A 20,168-nucleotide genomic window follows, 5' to 3' on the forward strand; every position below is an offset into this window, starting at 1 on the left:
ATCGGACTAGAAATGACCCCTTAACGGTTTCAATTCTAACGGTTTTTAATTGGTCTATTGGTTCTGAAATTCTAACGGTTTTTACATCCTCTACCCCATAACTTTCCTTAAACAGGAGTTTTTCAATGCCTAGAACTTAGTTAAATCCAATTTCAGATAAGAGAATAACCCAAAACCTAGAAAGGGAATATGTAGTTTATGAAATGATAAGAATCGGATTAGAAATGACCCTTAACGATTTCAATTCTAACGGTTTTTAATTGGTCTATTGGTTCTGAAATTCTAACGGTTTTTACATCCTCTACCCCATAACTTTCCTTAAACAGGAGTTTTTCAATGCCTAGAACTTAGTTAAATCCAATTTCAGATAAGAGAATAACCCAAAACCTAGAAAGGGAATATGTAGTTTATGAAATGATAAGAATCGGACTAGAAATGACCCCTTAACGGTTCCAATTCTAACGGTTTTTAATTGGTCTATTGGTTCTAAAACTGTTGGAAGAATCGGATCAGAGCGATAAACTAATCAATTTAAAAAATTAGATACAAAACCAGACCAATAAGTTGATCGATGAGCCAGTTTCAGCTCCTAGTGGGTCAATTCAGGTCCGATTATCGGTTCTAGTCCTATATTGACACCTCTAGCTTCAGTGGATAAATATCGTAAAGGTATGGTGGATCTCAGACCTTAAATACATCCAGACCATCCAAGCTCATCTTAAGCCAATCAATGCCATCTTGGTAGGAGACACTGATGACATTCATGCATTATGCCGCCTTTGCCAGTTTATTCAATGAATGAATGCATTGTTGGTAAAGAGCATAGTAGGCAGGGGCTTCTTGGATCCACTTTAGGCCTTTCCGATCTATTACCACTAATAGATTCTGCCATTAGAATCTTTAGGTTATGTTTGGTTGACAAGAAATGGATAGAAAATAAATTTTCAAAATTTTTTTTTTGAAATTTAAGGAAAGATAGAGACATAAATCAATTATTATGTAATTATGATTTTTTGTCAGCATGATACAATGATTAATTTATGTGTTTATCTCTCTCCTCAAATTAAAAAAAAATTTGAATTTTTTCCTTTCTTTTCTATCCATTTCTTATCAACCAAACATAGCCTCATATTAGCCTTTCTGCCAAGCATGATTTGAGGTATTAGACACAGATTGGTTGTATCAGTATCGACAGAATTGATGGCTGTATCGTTATTGGCACAGTCGATCCTGATGCATGACTAATCTTGTATCAATGGAAATTGTTTAATGTAGGTCGATCCCTATCAATATCGTATCGGTTTCTAAGGTGCTCGAGCCTCGATTCGATACCATGCACTTAAACCATGCCACCAAGTACTTCTCAGTCAAGGCTTTGACCCTCGCCACTGATGGTGAGTCCTATGTGGAAGTTGCATGATGGGTACATCCACTGCTACCTCAGAGGTTGGTTTACAGGCCAATTGCAGTGCCTTGCCAACATGACTAATTACGTGGTCAATTGATCTAATTGAGTAGGCATGACGATCTTTTCTAAGCCACTGAAAGCTTTGGCCAAATACGGTGAAGAGGGGGATTGATGGGGGTGGTAGGGCTGCGGGGAGGGAGATGGGGATTTGGGTTTTCTGTAGCATGACATGGTGTGTAGTGTACCATCTAACGATCCACAGTGTTTGGGCACGTAGCTCAATACACAAGTGGGGTGTTGGGTTGCATGCCCAAGCATTGTGGACCGATGGATACGCACTACACACCATGCCATACTACAGAGGAACCCGAAGCGGGAGATGGAGGGGGTCAGGTGAGGGAGGAAGATGTGGGTGGGGAGAGAGGAGGTAGGGAGTGAATCAAGTGTAATTTAGAAATTTTGTAGTGTGAAAGGGATTTGCTGTTAGGCTGCATGGCCTGCGCCAACTTGGGTCAAACGGTAACCGCACAAGCATCCAAGGGGAGAAATAGAGATGAAAATTTGCTTTTAAAGCCTAACTAAAGCAAAGGCTTTAGTTGGGTTTGGCCAAGGAAGAATCCTTTTGTACAAATCAAGAGAGCTTTTTGATTTTGTGCAGTTGTACTTTTGTTTTAAAAATCTTCGATTAAGAATTAATGTCCCACCCTACATAACTAAACACAATTAGATAATGAGAAGGAACGGAAGGGTTTCCTTCGCGTTCGGGGCTTTCGGCTGGTAGTTGTGTAATTTAATCGTGTGGACACGAAGAAAGCAGCGGAGGAGGAGTGGATAGATACAGAGTTAATTAGCAGTGTCTCGGGAAAGCAAGTTTGAGAGTTTTCTATTATTTCTTACCCAATTTTGTTTGTGTTTTTATTTGCAGGTGATTCCTCCATTCAGATTCAGAGGTGCCACTGTGAGGAAACATCCTCGACCCTTCTTTAACATGTGGGACTCATTACCCCCCACCCACATTAAATGACCATTATGCCCTTCTTCCATTTTCAGAACTTTGAGTCTTTGAAGTCTCCGCCACACAAACACGAGTTACGAGTCAGCACGTGAGAGGGTTCTTAGATCACACGTGAGGACCACCAAAACACACGTGCCTTAGAGGAAAGAGGAAGAAATTTTATTTTTTTTGGGCGTTACGGAGAGTGGAGACTGGGGAGGGGGAGCAAGCGGGTAGTGGTCACTTCAGCTGTATGGACTCTGAGTCTCTGACTGACTCTAGATGGCGAGAAAGCACCCTGCCAGCTGTCTCCACGAACGGATACTTATTAAAAGAACGATTCCCCATATCCAGCTCTCCTTTTTTGTTGCTTTCCCCCCTTTCTCTCTTTTTTTCCGTTTTTTCTGTTTTTATTTTGCCGTCCCAAACAGAATTCTCATAATACATTCTTTCTACACAATTTAAATCACGTAGGGATGGTTTTTTTTTGCCTTTTTCTTATTTTGGGGGGGTTTTTCACTTTTTCTGAATCTCCGCAATTCAAACGGAAGAAGAGCAGAGGGATTAAAACGGAAGTAGATATAGATAGGAAGATTTCGAGGAAGTGAGGTCCACGCGGCAGTTTTCTTTAATGCCATTTATAATTTGGGGGGCGTTGGCAGTTTTATCGCAAATAAATAAATAAATAAAGATCTCGCGATGTCAGTTAGCATCAGTTACCACCGACCGCGAGGAAGGAAGGAAGGAAGGAAGAAGGATGGTCGTTCAGTCAAATCGTTTAAAAAAAATTATTTTTCAGAAAAGCCATCTGCCATTAGGTAGTAGGTACGACGTACGAGTAACAGAATAATGGATACGTATCAGATCGGTTCTCTCTCTCTCCCTCTCTCCCTCTCTCCCTCTCTCCCTCCTTCTATCTGCTCATCCGGTCCCCATCTTTTACTTCACATTTAAATTTCAATGCTCTGCAGGCTTCCACCCAACCTCCACCCCCCTACCGAGTCAGTCTGATATGATGAGTGTGACTAACTGAACTCAAAAGTCTTTCCATATGAGTCCGTACAGGTAAATCCCAAATGATCCAAAAAAAAAGAAACAGAGTAGTTAGAGAGGGACGGAAATGGGTAATGGGTTGGTGACCGGCTGGTGTCGGTGAAAGAATGGCCGTTAGGGTTGCTATTGGGAACGATAATCGCAGTGGGTTTACAGGCTGGACTGACAGGATGGCAGTAAAGATCCCCCACCAGCCGATTCGGCAACTGTGCTAGTCGCTATTGCCAGCTAAGCAGTCCTGTGCGGCCGTTCTAACTAGAAGTGAAATCCCTCACGAAATGCTCTCCAGCCTGGCTGGCTCAGTCAAACAATACTCATCTCTTCCCCCCCCTCTCTCTCTCTCTCTCTCTCTCCAGTCTCCCCCAACTAACCGTAACCCCCAAGTTATCTGATTTTTTTTAAAAAAAATTATCGCGATAATTTCCCCTTTTTCTTAATAGCTTTTCCCTTCATTATTAACCTCCATAACTTCCAAAACTATCTTTCTCTCTCAATCTCTGGATCGAGACAGTGAATAGGCGACGCGTGTCCCGATTACAGCTGTATCCAAAGCAACCGCCTGCCTGGAAGAAGCGGTACTCTTTTTAACGCCTATGACCGGTCACGGGCTCACGGCAACCGCCTCCCTCGGTTACCTTCATCACTCCTTTATATGCCTTCCCAACCTCCTTTCTACCCTTCGTTAACGCCCAAAGGGTTGAGGTTTCCCTCTCATCCTCTCCCTCTTCCTCTATAATCTAACTATCGTCACTTCCATTCCTTTATTCCCTCTTAGGGTTTCGAACCAGCAATCGAGAATCGATTTGCTTCTTGTCGTCCATGGCTTCTTCGAGGAGAGATATGGATCGGATCAAAGGGCCATGGAGCCCAGAGGAGGATGACTCGTTGCAGAAACTTGTCGAGAAGCATGGGCCTAGGAACTGGTCTCTTATAAGTAAATCCATCCCTGGGAGGTCCGGCAAATCTTGCCGGCTCCGGTGGTGTAATCAGCTCTCCCCACAGGTGGAGCACCGAGCTTTCACTCCAGAAGAGGATGAAACGATCATCCGTGCGCATGCTAAGTTCGGTAACAAATGGGCGACGATCGCTCGTCTCCTGTCTGGTCGCACCGACAACGCGATCAAAAACCATTGGAATTCAACCCTAAAGCGCAAATGCTCGTCCATGATGGAAGACGCAAGTGTCGACGGGCATGCACAGCAGCCTCTGAAGAGATCGTATAGTGCGGGAGCTGCTATCCCAACCGTTTCTTCACTCTATCTCAGCAGCCCAGGCAGCCCCTCTGGATCCGACGTAAGCGATTCAAGTCTCCCCGTGATGTCTTCGTCTCATGTTTATCGCCCTGTGGCGAGAACAGGAGGCATCTTGCCGCCATCTCAGCAGCAGCAGCAGCTGCTCGAAACATCGTCTTCGACGAATGACCCACCAACCTCGCTCAGTCTCTCCCTACCCGGAGCGGATTCCTGCGAGGTTTCTAATCATGTATCTGTTGGGTCAAGCCATGCACCAAACCCTACCCAGCTACCTACTCCCCTTACGCTTCCTACTGCCGTTCCAGTGCAGCAATTTGCATCTCCCCAGCTTGATAACCAATATAGACAGTACAACGAGTTCGGATCTTCAGAGGCGCCACCTGCAGAGAATCCATTTATCCCTTTCAGTACTGAGTTCATTACTGTGATGCAAGAGATGATCAAAAAGGAAGTCAGGAATTACTTGTCCGAACAGAACGGGCTGTGTTTGCAGGCGGATGGGATTAGGAACGCTGCTGTGAAGCGTATTGGCATCAGCAAGATCGAGTAGAGAGTTTTAAGCTGATTTTCACAAAAAGACCAAGATTTGAATGAAGATGGAAGGGCTACACCAGCGAGACAGATTAGATAGAAGTAGAGGATGAGAAACACACAGAGAAAAAACAATCTTGGTTTTTTTCCTGAGGTTCTTAATCTTCAGTTCTATACAAATAATTTTTAGCGTGTACAGAAAAACAGAGGTCGAAGACGGTGAATCTGGAAACCAGAAAGAAGAGAAGATGGAAGTGATAACTGAGCGTTTCTTATTGAACACAACTACCACCCACTCAAAAAATAAAACTTATTCTCTTCACTGGAATCATTCGCCAGACTTAGAAGCAGAAACAGAAAGAAGAAAAACCTTCAATCCAAGTTTATCCTCTTCCATTTTCTTTTCTTTTCAAACTTTATAGCTTCCATAATTTTTAGTTTCATATTTAGATTTTGCTTCCCTTTTTCTTTTTGTTAAGGTTAATTATTCCTCCAACGAACTGTTTGAACTGAACTGGCAAAAAGAATTGTTAAAAACCAAAATGTATATATAGAAAAAGAGAAAGAAAAAGGCAAAGAGATAACTGAAAGCGAGACAGAAGGAACTTCCACTTTGAAAATTCCAAATATTGGTGCGACGGAGAAATGGGTTTGTTTGCCAATTATTATATAATAATACTTTAGAAGCTCCAAGTGATCATCGTTGAAACTGTTACGTTAAACTACAGAGAAATGGTTGCAAGGATGGAAACGTAAGCTGAAACTATTAATAATTAATTATTTTGAGTAGTAAATTCTTGATTAACTAAACCCAATCCGCCAGTTTTGGTATAATACCTCTTAACCCCCAACTAACAAAACTCCACTAAACGTTCTGACTAAGTAACCAGTAATGTCATGGGTATGAGATTTTCTAAACTACCCAGGGAAAAGCACTTGGATATGGATATGGAGATGGAGACGTATTACTAACTCTTATGTTTATCTCCAACGGAAGAATATCTGAATTAAGACCCCTTTTGATTAATGGTCTTTGTCTTCCTTAAGAAAGAGATTCAAAGCCAGACTGAATTGGAATTCCGATGGAACCAGGGATAGGAAAAGCACCTGATTTGGCCTGGGATAAACTGATTTGTCTTAGTCTGGTTTCAGGCTGGTGGCTCATTGCTCGCCAAAAAATTTCCTCTGCCATGGCATATGTCAGAGGTAGGGATGATTGCACTTGCAGATTGGTGGCCCATCTTCTCCAGCTATTAGATGGATGCAGTTACCAGGATTTCCCTATGCATTTCACTTTCTGGTTTGAAGAGCTCATACCATTTGTTTTGCTAGCTGTATATGGAACAAAATTTACCACAGTAACTTGACAAACGGAATAGACCCAACTATTGACACAACCAGGAGCTAATGGTGCCTCTGGACCCATGTCCTCTGGTCGATGTCTATACTGGATAAATATTTTGGGAGAACCAAATAAATAGATCAAGACTTCTAAGTAATGATCTTAAATGTAAGTCATGAAATTCTATGGATATATTGGACAAGGAAACATAAAAATCAAATAATTTTCCTAATCTAGACGACAATCAATGTTCTTGCTCATAGATCAACCTGACAGTTAACAACCAAGTTAACCATAAGAGAACAGCTAAAGGGGTGCAGACTTGATGGTGCCTCAGGTTGGAAGCCTTTTCAAGAGCACTGCCATAGAAGATCTTACTCTGTCAAGCAGGAGTTGGAGATCCTGCTTCTGAATTGAGGCAAACAAGAAGAGTACCACCTTCATGCAAAAGAACCTGCATTTCATTAAAGGGAGAGTAACGATTAATGTGTTAGTGTTGGGCAAAAGCAAACCCTTTACATCCCAATTCATTCATCTATTGAATTATTCTGCAAACAGTAGGATGGAGTGCTATACTGGGGGAATCGTACCCACCCCAACCAGCATGGTTGAGGTATGGCATCTGAAAAACCCTGGGTACCTGCCTCAGTTATCATGTAAAAATTAGTTAGTGAACACAATGCAGGTTTGGAGCGGGTTGAATGTGGTATTAGCGAAGCCTGCCCCAAACCAGCATTGTTGCCATTCCTGTATGCAGGCAAAAAAAAAAAAGGCATAAAACTACTACTGCCTAGATATTGTCTAAAGTAGGACCTTAATTTTCCTCACTTACATATGGATGGCTGAATATTAAGCACTAAAACTCTCTCAGTTTCTGTGCATGCTCTCATTTACTCCCTCCAGGGACGGTGAAAGACTCAACTATTATGTTCTTTTTCCCCTCCATATGGATTAACAGTCAATTAAGGCTTATTGTGTAGAGAATCTGTTCTCAAATTTGTCAGTATTTCTCCACTCATTTTTCATTTTACAGGTAACATAGACACTGAAAATAAATAAATAAATATACGGGAAGAGGTGGAGACAAATAAAATGAGTATGCCTGATTCATTCGATATGGTAATTCAAATTTTCAATGGCAGGATTGCCATAAGGTGGAAGAAAATGATAACCTGCCTACGCTACAAAAATTGAGGAAGATGGTATGGTGTAATTGGGTTGTGTGTCAGATATGGGTTCCAACAAAATGCAAAATTTCTAAAAGGTTTTGAAAATTGAAAGCTATTATTTCTATATTATTCTCCTTTTTATTATTTTCTTATTTTTCCCCATTATCTGAATATCCACTAAACCTGATCTGCCTATGTCCCCGTGATGCCCTGTCAATGTACTGGACCAGGTTCAAGATAGTCTGGATTCAAATCTATCAAAAAATCTCTCCCAAACCCATGCCATTTCCATCACTAGCCTTTGGCAAGAAAAAAGCAAGATTATCGGATCCACTCAGAACTGCAGATACAAATATTTGAAAGTATTTAGCATGATACAAGAAAATTGGAAGTTTCTGCGACCTCATTCATCCCAATCTTTTTTTCGGGAATTTAACATGTTGAATTTCTCACATTATCAAATTTGGAAGTGCCAGCAATCCAAGATGGATGAGTTAGAGAGGATCCAAACGCAGAGACTGGGTTTAGAATGAATTGAATAATGGGAAAAGTTTAATTATAATCTGCTTATTGGTAGAATTCAGTAACACCAATTAACAAAACTCTCGGAATGCTCTCCCATGTAAATTATCTCATGCAGCAACCCGTATGTATTTCTGAATTATCCGGCCATTTCCCAACCTCAGCCATATATCTAGCAGTGCTCCATCAACTCCATGGCTCACAATCCAATATATTCTCCATTTTAAGTGTAAACGACCTTCAAATGTAACGAGGTAGATACATCTCATCACTCAGTCACCTATCCCAATATATCCTCCATTTTAAGTGTAAACGACCTTCGAATGTAACAAGGTAGATACAATTCATATTGGTAGAATTCAGTAATACCAATTAATGAGGTAGAAACAGGGTTGTATAGCCAAAAACAGATCCACCAACTGTAAAAGGAGTATTTTGGTATCTCAATGTACATAAGTTACTTTATCAGCTAGTTTTAGTCAAGCTTCTATGGAAGTTCTTATTTCTTTTCCCTGTTTGTTCCTGTAGCTCTTCTAGAAGTGAATCTATGATTCCTTTTGGTTACTGAGATTGTAAGTATTTAACGGCTAAGATTAAGAGTTACCAGTACAGCTTGATAAGTCAAATATATAAATATGACTTCCAGGAATAGTATTTAGTTTCTGAGAAGTCATCTAGTGATTTCTATACCTGCATGTCAATCAATATGAATTCTTCGGATGTGCTTCCTACTTATACAGAACAAGCATAAACCAGTAAGTTGACTAAGATCAAAATCTATCGAACACATGGATACTGACTGATAGACGGTCAGCATTCAATTTTTTTAATTGTTAGAAGTCTCTAGACTATAATTTTATCATATGACAATGCAATGATGCCCTGAGTTAACCAAGAGGAGTCACAGATTTATGTTGGTTAGCATCCAGTTGATTGACAGATGCAGACCAAAAAGCTCACCAATAATAGTTAAATTCCCTAGAATACTCAGAGATTATTTCTGTAGCCAGTACATAAAGTAATTCATCTATATTATGAAATCCATAAATAGTGAAAATAACTTCAGGAACAGAAGGCATGGTGCTAGATTTGGCATACCGTCAACCATAATGGGAGAAAACCCAAAACAGATGGAAGAGAGGGAAAGACAATGCAAGATAGAGTGAGTGCTACGCTTTGTTTGACCTGCTAGGACATGTACATGTTAAACTCATAACAAGATCGGAATCACTCAGTAAAAAAATGTGGATGGCAATGAAATGGAAATTAGTGATTACCAAAGAAGTAGTTTGACGGGCTTTGGCAACAGTGAATGGTGTACACCAGAAATGTTGTCCTGCAACAATAACACATCTGCAACTGCTATAGCAGTTGCACTGGCACGTTGGGCAAGTACGATGCCCACAGTAGGAGCAGAAAGTGCTGGAGCATCATTAATACCATCACCAACCATTATCAAACCTCCCCCTGCAAGAGTTACAGAATTTGTTCAGATGGTTTCAGTATTATGAGTAAGACTGAATTGGAGGAATGAATCATATAAAGACTCTCTTTCTATGCAAGCAACACATGTAGACTAGAGAGATTGAACATTGCTAATGATATTGAGGATAAATGGGGATGAAACCCTTTAGGGAAAAATTGTTGGAAAAGACAAGCTTGCTTTGTTTCAATGATAAGAACAGCGAAAAATTGACAAGAAACAACAAAGCAATAATAGGTTTTTGAGCTTTCAACTCTTTGCTAGGAATAATTTGTATCCTTCCCATTTTAACCCCTAGCTATGTCAGGACATCCATCAACTCCTGTATAATCTAATCATGACATAGTTTGAATAATGGAAACACAAAAAACATATCTGAGGGAATTATAACTGGAGGAAGACCAGTGGGGAATCAAATTTTCATAGAAGGTTCCTTGTGTGTTTTGCAGACATAACCTGAAACAAAAGGAATTACAAAATACAAATAGTTAGGAATAATTTCCACTATATCAGCACCACCATCTGTAAGGATGGAAATTCATGCTATATATTTAGATTTGGATGGACAAGATGAAATATTCCTCTTGATTGCCATTTGCATACTGTATATTAATGAAACTTAAGAATTATTTAAAATACTACAACAACACAACTGAGACCATGCTTTATGAATTGATTGTCTGGAAAATTACGAAACAACAAACAGAAAAGCTGAGTGCAATCAGGATAAGAATGTCAAGGTGGATCAGAACAAGACCGGGAAAGATAACATCAATGAGGGAACTAAGGGAAACTAGTAACAAGTAATTAAAATAAAACAAGGGAGAATTAATATAAGTAAACAAGGAGTTACTCCTTGATTGGGCTAATATCTTATTGGAATTTTTAAGAGCAATAGGCATATGCAAAGCAACAATACGCCCTTGAGCCTGCAAAGCAAGGACAGGCATCACATTTGAAGTGCAGGGTAGAGGAGAATTTCAAACCCATGAATATATATTAACGTATCTGAAATTCTAAAGCAGCTAAACTTGTCATCAAGGAATAAAAAACTCACCCGTATCTCTTGATATAGTTTTCACTTGATTGAGTTTATCCTCAGGCTTCAGGCTGTTGTAGACTTCATTGAACCTAACAGCTTTTGCAACTCTCTGTGCACTTGACTCATGGTCACCTGTTAGCAATTTAGCATCATTACACGGAGCTTCGCTTGATCGCATAATGCAGTTATGACATCTGCAACACCAGGACGAGGCTTATCCTCAAAGTGAAATAGTGTTACCTGCAAAGAATCTATTTAGTATCCCAGAATTTGCTATCGCTAAAAGAACCCCATGAGAATAACGATATTACATTATTCCAGCATTAGGGTGGGTCTTGGATACCATAATGAACAATTGAAGAGATCATCCATTCAATTTTGGTTTATGACGTATGACCAGGCTGGAAAAGAAAATTCATTTACAGAATCATACTGCAGAAGCATCAACTATATGTCATTTAGATATTTGAAGGTAATCCTGTTGTTTTCATACCTCATGCACAAGTGAACTACATCAGTTTGGGATGCATTCATGGAGATCTGTTGAAGAAGGTTGCAAAATGGATAGAAAATCTTTCTTTTTGATGGGAGAATAACCATAATTAGAAACCAATGTCATCAACTCTTCTGATCCATTCTGAATCTGAATTATAACTTCATACCATGTCCTATAAGTTTGAACTTCATCTATATAGTTTAGCCATGTTGTCCAAAAGTATAATTGTAACTATAATTAGTCTAGGAACTCGTGAGTATAAGAAGATAATCCAGGTTTAGGAAGTAGACAAATGAGACACAAGTGGATGTTTGGTGTTTTCTGGCAGATTATTAAGTAATTAGTTAAAGGTTGTTTTGAGTTTTGACTAACATGGCTATAAAGGAAAAGGGGTGGGGAGTGTAGGTAAATTATAAGGATTAAAACTTGAAGCTTCCACAACTAATTATTCTGTTAGAGCAATTCTCAGAAGGTGAAAGAGTTTTACTACACTTTCTAGACCTACTCACCTTGAACAGGGTCATTCCGAACAAAATCATTGACCTGTTGCTGTTCCAGCCAATTGCCCTGATAACCAAATTGAATTAGTGGCAGTCATTAGGAGCATTTGGAAAGAAAGGAATCACAGGGTAGTCCAGGATCAGTACCTGTTACTATATTAAGCTATAGCTATCATGACTCAATTGCTCAATGGTTATTCCTAGCTCATTTATTTAGGCACATACCAATTTTTACTCTACATGTTGGACATTGGCTTCTGCCTTTAGAGGTCAGAGGATGCTGTCAAGCTAAACTTCAGTGGCTGCCCCCTGGTTTCCTTTGACCTTCTGGATATACATTTAGAAAGGTATTGTTGACTGGGCAACAGAAAATATGCAAGCCCTTTTTTTTTGGGTGAATAAGAATTCATCACCAAGAAAGCCCCAAAAAAAGAGGGGGGGGGGGGAAGAATATGCAAGAGAAACAACAAACAAAACTTAGCCCCAACTTCAAGAAGAGTAGGGCTGTAAGAGAGATACAGGCAAACCCCAGGAGACAACAATGAGCCTGTTCCTTGGGGTGTCTAAAACATTACGATGAGGAAGTAAATGGAGCTTGGAGCTGATATCAAAATAGATGGATTTCCAAATCTTATCAAAGGAGCGAAAGTTGGAGGTTCAGGAGGAGGGCTGTAAGCCCTTTGATTTAGTGGGAAGATGGAAATTTTCTTATGATTCAATATGCTTCTAGTGGAGGAATCTTCAGGTGGTTAAGCCCTAGCAAAAAGGGGCACTTGAATGATATCTTAGTTCCCCCCCCCCCCCAACCCCGATTTGATAGGTTTGGAGGATATGTTAGTTTATCTTTATCAGGAGATCTGTTCCTTGCTTCCTCATGATAAATTACCTAACTTTTGGTAAACTCCAGGAACTTATCTCACTCACTCATTATAATGATAACATGATGATGTATCAGATCTGAAGAAGGTCAAGATAACTGATTGTGGTGCCCAAGCAGGACTGTAGACTTCAGGTTGTTACTTGGCAGGATGGACCTTGAGAATTGTGGCTACGGCTGGTTGTGTGTCTCTTTAGCTTTCCTTCTATAAATTAGCTTTCATTATTTTTAGCATAGAACTAAAACTCACGAGATCTCTGTTTTTCAAGACCTTGAGACGAGATCTCATGCACTACGAAAAATTACCCCAACTCTAGCGAAATTTCGCGAGATCTCAACCCAAACTCCTTTATATGAGTGCCAGATTTCGACCGAGAAACGAGAACTCAGTGGTTTTGGTCATCTCGGTGAGAAATCTTGGTATGCAGACACCTATTTATGCAAACCTTGGTATACAACCACTTATTTATGCCTAATATCACTTAAGTAAATGTTTTTGTATTTGTATTTCATTTACTTAAGATATTATTCATAAATAAGCAAATACCCCTATTTGAATCCAGTAAAAATAGTTAAAAAATAAAATTCCAAAAGGTAAAAAAGTCAACCCAATTCAAGAACAAAAACTGGATTTTCAGCGGTAGGAGCAATTTTCAACTTTCTAGTGCTGGGGTTTTTCTCAAATCTAAAAATTCCATAAATCTTAATATGGTAAAACATTGCTAAAAACCAAAAGTGCTTCTTTCTCTTTTTTCGAGGAAAAAAACCAGCAACATTTTTGTTGGAACTAAGGTCTTCTTTCCCATTCCAGCAGGTTTCTCATCCTTAGCCTAGCACCCATTCCAGCAAGGTCTCGTCCCTGGTGTAACACCCATTAGTGCTTCTTTCCCTCAAAGATGCTGCGATTCTGGTGATCGCACCATGATAGGGTGAGTTGGTTAGAGCCGTGAGGCTGCCATCACCATCGAGAGAAGGAAAAGGGGGATGCGGACTAGACAGAGAAGAAGAGGGAGGAGAGGGACAAATGGAGGAGGTGTGAAATTACAGAAAATGCCCTACCTTAAAAAATTTGTAAGTGATGTGGGTAATTAAGTCAGGGTACAAAGATGTATTGTAACCGGGTTGGTTACAAACAGCTTTATATTTTTTTTCAAAGTTTTGAACTTGCAATATACTGGGTAAACGATCTTGCTAATAAATGCACCCAGCCACATCTTCTAAGGAAGAAAACAAATATTGCTCCCGTTTATTCTTTGACGGTTTCAGTTACAGAACCAAAATCAATCGATCCTGCTCCCGTGCTCCATCACCTATTCATTGATCTGAAACCTCGTTTCTAAATTCTTCCAACTACATTTCTAGTTGACAGGCTCTAGATCATCCTGAATCACTTGTGTTTTGTGTGGGTTGGTCCCCCTTGTATTTTCATTTTATCTGTTTCCCAAGGAAAATAAATCAATAAAAATTCCTTGGTCTACTATGCTAAGAAAGAAAGGAATACTTTATATGATCATCTAGATATAAGCCCATCAGCAATGACTAGTTAACTGCCTATTTTCATGAGACTCTAACTCAATGCAGCCAATATTCATAAAGGAAAATGAGGGAAAAGAAAAGTAGTTGATAAGATCTTGGCTCAACATGTCAATCAACAAGTCATTGCAAGGCAATCTTTAACTACACTGGTTCGTCCATTTCAAGACTTCTCTGAAATATGCAGTTACAATAATTTTGTTGATTACTTCCCTATAATAGAAGCAGACATAATGGGTTTTAGGGTTCATGGGGTCACTCAAAATGTAATGAGAAAAAGAAAGTGAGCCACCAGAGATATCAAAGATGCATTTCAAAGCTGATTAAATAAGCATGATGCTTGATGAGACAATTTACCTTGCCACAGACAGTTAGAGCAAGTTAAGTAAGTATGGTGTTTGATGAGACAATTCACCTTTTCATTGACAGATAAAGCAGCATGCACAAAGTTATTTCCATAGGCCGATGTGCTCACAGCCACCTTGATCTTTTTTTACTCATCCTCAGAATTATATAGCGAGGCAATGTACTCTACAGAACCAAGTGAAGCTTTCAAGGGCTGACTACCTCCAATTCCTGACTATAACAGAATGAAAAGGAATGTAGATTCACATTACACCCAAAACGGACAAAAAGAAGGTGGAATTGGGATAAGAATATTAACTTGGTGAAGGTAGTAGCACCATAAGGAAGCTATAACCAACTCATACTTAAACATTCTGTCCAACAGATTAAATTCTCACTCAATCTACCAATACTAGCAGACAAAATGCAGGAATAGAATGTCTAGAAACAAACTCTACAGAGAGGTTCACGTAGAGATCAGAGTGCGCCTGCTGCTTTTACTCTTACGGTGAATGTCATTTTGTCTATATACAGTAGCATACCCAGGTAATTGTTACACAAATACAAATAGTTAGGGTTGAAGATTTTGCGGATATACAACTATCCCATCTTGATCGCTCTTTCTATTTTTCTCAAGGAAAAAAACTGCATTGGACTAACAGGTAAGGAATTCAGCCTGTATCTAGATGATAATGCATTTGTCTTAGCACAACATAATATATTATCTAATGCAATCAATTGATACAAGGACCTACAGAAGAATGTAGAATGAACAAAATATTTTCAGGGAATTTGAACAGTTCTTGAGCAATTTTTTTTTGCTTTTTTTTTTCTTTTGGGGGGGGGGGGGTATTTAGCCGTTTCTGCAGAAAAAAAAAGGTGTGCACTGACACTGCCATAAGAAATCTTAGATAATTAAGTGACCGGTAATATTTATCAGATTTTCATAAACAGCACCCTACCTCAACGCCTGTCAATGTCGCAAAAAGACCTCTACCAGGTAAACACTCGAAACTCTCCACAGAAACATTAGGGAGATCTTTCCCCGCACTGTGGTCCACAACAGCTCTGTGACAGATAAAGAATAATTGATTAGTTTCACAATGAAGCAACAAACATTAATCACATCATGGTGGACTTGATGGACATGCTAGATTAGTTCAGATAACTTACAGATCCAATGATTTCGAAACTATGCACGATTATATCTCTATACAACAACAACAACAAACTCAACCTTATCCCAACTTAATGGGGTCTGCTACATGGATCCAAACAAAACAAAGTAGGGAAAACTGAATTCTAACCAAAAACAAGGGAAAGAAAAGATGGGGAGAGAGACGAGAAATGAAAAATGGGAAATGACAAATGAAAGATGGGAAATAAATAAAAATAGATAGAAAAAGGAAAGAGGCACAGCCTAGCACGTCAGGAGAATCTCAGCTAAATGGTCTACATGGATCCTTGCCCTCCAATAAGCTCTATCCTAAGTCATACTTGGTACAAGGCCTAGAGTATGCATGTCCTTCCTCACCACTTCTCCTATGGTCATTTTAAGCCTACCCCTACCTCTTTTAACTCCTTTAATCGGAATCATATCACTCCTCCTTACTGGGGCATCCCTAGACCTCCGTTGAATATGATCATACCACCTTAAACGGCTCTCTCGGAGCTTGTCATTGATTGGTGCAACTCCCAAGTCCGCTTTAATACGTTCATTCCGTACTTTATCCTTCCTCGTTTTTTCACACATCCATTTTAACATCCTCATCTCTGTTACACATAGCTTATCAATATGACATTTCTTAATTATCCAACATTCTGCCCCATACATCATAGCCGGTCATACAACAGTCCTATAGAACTTTCCTTTAAGCTTTAAAGGAATACATCGGTCACACACCACTCCGGACGCAGCTCTCCACTTCATCCATCTCACTTTAATTCTCTGTGAAACATCATCCTCAATATCACCTTATTTATTTATGATTGACCCCATATATTTAAAATAGTCACTTTGCGGTTGTTTCCAAGGTTGACTAAAGTTATCATAGTCAGTATTTATCATAGTGTGACTAAAGTTACACATCATATACTCCGTCTTCGTTCTACTAATCTTAAAGCCTCTTGTTTCCAAGGTTGACCTTCATAGTTCTAACTTAAAGTTAATCCCTTCTTTTGTCTCATCCACCAAAATGATATCATCGGCGAAGAGCATACACCAAGGGACCTCGTCTTGAATGTTCTTGGTTAGATCATCCATGATAAGCGCAAATAGATACGGGCTAAAGGCTGATCCCTAATGTAACCCAATTGTAATTAGGAATTTCTTGCCCTGGCCTCCCATGGATCTCATATTAGTCACCATTCCCTCATACATATCTTTAATTAAATCCACATATTTACTCGACAGCCCTCTTTCCTCTCTAGAACATGCCAGATTAACTCTCTAGGGACTCGTTCATAGGCTTTTTCAACGTCAATAAAAACCATATGGAGATCCTTCTTACTATCTCTATATCTTTCCATGAGACTCCTCAATAAGTAGATAGCTTCTATCATAGATCTACCTAACGTAAAGCCAAATTGGTTCACCGAGATACAAGTGTCTCTCTTCTTAAAGGAGCTTCAGTAACCTTCTCCCAAAGTTTCATAGTGTGACTCATAAGCTTTATGCTTGTATAGTTATTGCAGCTTTAGATATCTTCTTTATTTTTGTAGATCAAGACTACAATGCCTCTCCTCCATTCATCTGGCATCTTTCTTGTATTCATAATCCTGTTAAACAGATTGGTTAACCAATAAACCCCACAACCTCCAAGTGTTTTCCATACTTCTATTGGAATCTCATGTGGTCCTTGAGTCTTGACCATTTTCATCTTTCTTAAGGCTTCTTTAACTTTTGTCATGCTAACCTTTCTTATGTATCTATGATGTGTGGTGTCCTGCTGAATTACGTAATCATCCGGGTCATTTCTACTCGACCAACCTCCATTTAGTAGGTCACAAATATACTCATCCCAACACTTGAAGACTTCACCTCCTTGGAAACCTCCAACATTTGGAAGACCCATCCTTGTTGAAGACTCCACCCTTCCACTTACTTGGGAGACTCAACCTTGTGAAGACTCCACTCACTCTCTTTCTTCTCCATTAGCTTCATCTAGACCATTGAACCAACCCATCAACCGGTCAAGACAAAAGCCACCAAACCCAACACATATATGGGATGGTATTAAAATTTTGGAGCATCTACTAAAGTCTTACTCATTAGTCATTACATATAAAAACAAATGGGGTGGGAAGAAAGTATTCAATGATAACAATCTCCGAAATAATTTCCACACGCTACAGTATATTGGTTAAACTTGTCAGTGATACTTTCATCGATTAACTAACTTTCAATATCATGCATCGTTATATAGAAAATAGTAAGTCCAATCCAAGATGGGGAGCAAGTATTTGGTTGGTATGAAAGACATGCTATATTTCAGATATCAAAGGATTTTTTTTCCCCCTCCAGAAAATTAAAATTGTTGTTTCCTTGCTTTGATCAACAACTTGCCAAGACAATGCGAGGTTAGAAATGGTAAGCATACCTCAACAAGAGGAAATGCAACAGCATTGAATGCATTCTGCACAGGCTTCACCGCCGAATTGGATAACAAATAAGGGCAAGCAGCAGCGACGAGAAGCAGAGCCTTGGAACAGCAGCACATATTCAAATGCTCACGAAGGAAATTTGCCAAATCAATCCATCCAATTGCCTTAGCAAAGCGAAGAACCGACTCCCCCGACCGGTTCAGGCGCGCACCTTCGCTTTGGTGATGATGCTGGTGCTGATGGTGACGGTGGAGGTGGTGATCGTGGCGGCTGTGGTAATGATTGCCGTCGCCTTGAGCGATACAGACGATCTTTCGGTACCGTAAAGGCGAGGCATGGAAGGGCTTACGAAGTAGAAAAGATAAATCGATTTGTTTGCAGGTAAGACTGCTGTGCGAAACGATTCTTCTTCTCCTGTAATTCAATGTACAGAAGCCTCTGCTTCCTATTGCAAAAGGAAGTGTTTCCATCGTTGGCTTGGAAGCAGTAAATTTCAGGGCATGGCCTGAGGGTGTGGCTTGCGAAACAGTAGGAGTGAAACAGAGACTCTGACTCCCATGGCTTTCCAATCGTTAGCTTTGAACTTCTGGCTGTTCGATCGTGTCGCTGTAATGCTATACCATCCACACCATGCCACCGTGGGCTCATTGGCAGCCCCCGTCACGATCACGACTCGACGTTTTGTGACTTTTGTTAGCCATGTGTTGTGTTTTTGACGTATGAAAACCCTTACCGCGGTCGCTGGAATCTTTATCCTCTCCTGTTACGCATCATGTGACGCTGTAGAGGCCATGTGGCACAGTGGGCCTGACATGGTGCACATGACCTCTGCAGCCGTCACACGATGCATTACAGCACCGTGTTGTAATAGGAGAGGAAAAAAGTACCGATCGCTGTTCTTGTAGAATTTGGTGTGCGAATCATGATGTAAGTCCATTTCGCGGTCGAAATTTTGTGGATGACAATAGTTCCTGAAGAATTTTTTTCCAGTCCTATTCCCTACCAGGCACAATGGTCCAGTTCCACTCATAGGAAGGCGGAAATGACGTTTTAACTTCCCTTAGGCGGAGACAATAATGATGTACATGTGAGACACAAACACTTGTCAATCTCTTTGTTTCCATAAATACCCCTCATCACCTTGTAAGACAATAATGGGGCAGGTGGTTGCCACTTGCGTGTACATGCATCTACACGTACATGTAGAGGAACTAAACTCGCCAACAACAACAACCAACTACATGCAACGTAGCTCGCCCCAAAAAAAAAAAATTTGATGGAATATGGTTGCATACTTTGTTCTTGACTTCTTTCACGGGTACCCAATAAGTGAAGCTAATAATTTTCAAAGGCATCATATAACTTAGGGTTTACTACTTGATAAGCATTGATGTTAATAGCAAAGAAATGAAACAGAAAATAGGTTAAAAAAAAATATGAAAGTGAAGAATTAATACATTGCCTATGTTTATTGACATCTTACACGTCAAAACAATAGAGGCAGGAGAGGGAATACAATATGGATCATATTCGTTGAATCATATGGTCAAGGAGGAGAGATAGGGTGTGAGGATAGAAAGAGTTAGAGCGTAAGAGAGTGCACTACCAACAACACCGCATGTCATTTTTTTCAAAGATTGTATTTGAATCTTAGCAAAGAAATGTTGTTACAAAACAACTTTGAAAAATAAATGAAGGTTAAAAAGAAAGAATATGAATTTCTTAACAAAGATCAAATGGTATCTAGATAATTTTGTTCAACTAAGACCCTAATTATTTTGATGTAAGAATTACCTTATAAGTTATTACCAAAAAAAAAAAACGACTTACCTTATAAGTAAATTTTTAGTTTTTCATTAAAAGTTTGCTCAATGTAAGATTTATTGTTTTCTATTTTGGATTTTACATAAAAATGAATGGTTAAAATTTAAATATTATAGAACAATTTGTTGGGTTTTGGGCCTCATTAACACAAGTATTTTTAATTGGGCCCATAAAGGTTATTACCCCACTCTAG

The 20,168-nt window shown here is 39.5% G+C and overlaps 1 protein-coding gene and 1 pseudogene across 2 annotated transcripts in view; one reads left to right on the top strand and one right to left on the bottom strand.

Moving 5' to 3' along the window:
- LOC122661500 (transcription factor MYB44-like) overlaps positions 1-20,168 on the top strand; it is a 48,581-nt gene that overhangs the window by 17,550 nt on the left and 10,863 nt on the right. Inside the window, exons 2-3 of one of the 2 annotated variants that reach the window (XM_043856906.1) lie at positions 4,244-5,261; positions 18,008-18,017. In XM_043856906.1, coding sequence (XP_043712841.1) covers positions 4,275-5,258 — 984 coding nt within the window. In that variant the 5' untranslated portion in view covers positions 4,244-4,274 and the 3' untranslated portion in view covers positions 5,259-5,261; positions 18,008-18,017. Of the gene's footprint in view, positions 1-4,243; positions 5,305-9,402; positions 9,428-18,007; positions 18,018-20,168 lie in introns of those variants that run through there. The other variant, XM_043856905.1, reaches the window with a different exon arrangement.
- On the bottom strand, positions 6,964-18,621 carry LOC122661779 (annotated as a pseudogene).

Source organism: Telopea speciosissima, chromosome 5 (assembly GCF_018873765.1).
Source record: "Telopea speciosissima isolate NSW1024214 ecotype Mountain lineage chromosome 5, Tspe_v1, whole genome shotgun sequence".
NCBI lineage: Eukaryota > Viridiplantae > Streptophyta > Magnoliopsida > Proteales > Proteaceae > Telopea > Telopea speciosissima.